At 49.8% G+C, this 1,519-nt stretch overlaps 1 protein-coding gene across 1 annotated transcript in view; it reads left to right on the top strand.

The window, feature by feature from the left end:
* Hb (hunchback) overlaps nt 1-381 on the top strand; it is a 2,801-nt gene extending 2,420 nt beyond the window's left edge. The window contains 1 exon segment of the mRNA XM_017911830.1: nt 1-381. This exon segment is cut by the window's left edge and continues 1 nt beyond it. Coding sequence (XP_017767319.1) covers nt 1-381 — 381 coding nt within the window.
* Nucleotides 382-1,519: the final 1,138 nt, after the last annotated feature.

The following is a 1,519-nucleotide window of genomic DNA, read 5'->3' on the forward strand; positions in this document are numbered from 1 at the left end:
AGAGCGGTGAAACTGGACCGCAGAGTGGTCGAGGTGGACACGGACGAGGAACTGCAGCAGCAGCAGCAGCAGCAACAGCTGCAGCAACAACTGCAACAGCCACAGCAGCAAGCGCCGGTGGAACCGGAAGAATCGTTCGAGCCTCCCGCTGCCAGCAGTCCAGGCTCCCGTGACGAGAAGGACGAGAACGAGCGCAGTCCCGGAGTGAGTAACGAGTTCACTTGCCAATATTGCGAGATCGTGTTCGGTAACGTGGTGATGTACACCGTGCACATGGGCTACCACGGCTACAAGGACCCTTACACGTGTAACATGTGCGGCCATCAGTGTACCGACAAGGTGTCCTTCTTCCTACACATCGCCAGGTCGAAGCATTCGTAGGTTCCACCTGGCGAGTAGACGCAACTCTGAGATAGACTCTGAATGGCTATCGCGGAAGTCTCCCTCGGGAGTTCGAGCGAACTGCCTTGAAACTTGTTCGGTGCTTGCGCGATCGAGATCGCGGTCGAAGCCTGCGGATTTCGACGAGGCACGGCTCGACCGACGGGTCGAGTTCCTTTCCCTGTTGACTCTGTCAAGATGACGGATACTGGAGTGTCGCGTCGACGCTACAAACTGTATTCCCTTGGACTCGGAAACAAGCTTGTAGGGGTCAGACGCCGGCAACCCGTGCAGACGTTATCAGCCCGATCCCTCGAAGGATCGGATACTCGTGTACCTTCCGATACGCGCAGACTGTCGCGGATATCTCAACACGTGTACAAATTAGTACATAGACGTACATAGACATTGGTACTATATATGTATATTTTCATAGAGATAAAGATCGTTCGTTTCACCGGTGGCCGGTTTTCGACGCGTTCGTTCGGAAACCGACGTCCTTCCGGCAGATTTGCTGGAACGAGAATCGAAATTTTTCTCTTAGTAGCCCAACGATGATGGCTGAGCAACGTAACTGTTACGGGCAACAGAGTATTTTTCCATTGTTTTTATAGAATTTTCTATATATCGTAGGAAGGGGAGCGTTGCGTTGCGAGGTTCTATTTTATTCGAGATTCTTGTTCCAGGGAATGACTACCGCATTGTATCGTTAGAGGATCGATAGAGTTAAAATCTGGTGTGAGTTACGTGCGAATTGGGAGATGCGAGATACGCCTGAGCCACGTAACGAAATCGGACAGGACGCGGGGTTAGAGGTTGTCGAGAGGATCAAGTGCTTACGGTCAAAATTTCTCGATTCTAGTCAAAATGCACCGAGTGGATGCTGTGAGTGTCGATAGTCTCGGTGTGCAATCTAACGAATTGTAACAGGAAGCGGCTGTCGCGTGTAAAATCATGTAATCGAACGAACATTCTCGGTACTCGACGTTCCGACGTACTCGACAATTCGTTTTCCTTCGTCACTCGAGACAGTGGTGGCAAAGTCCGAATGGAATCGAACCTTCAATGCGTTCTTACGGTCCCTCATTTTCTCTTTTCCTTTTTTTTTTTTTTTTTTTTTTTTTTTTTTTTTTTTTTT

This window comes from Eufriesea mexicana, unplaced genomic scaffold, assembly GCF_001483705.2.
Source record: "Eufriesea mexicana isolate 0111107269 unplaced genomic scaffold, ASM148370v2 scaffold294, whole genome shotgun sequence".
Classification (NCBI taxonomy): domain Eukaryota; kingdom Metazoa; phylum Arthropoda; class Insecta; order Hymenoptera; family Apidae; genus Eufriesea; species Eufriesea mexicana.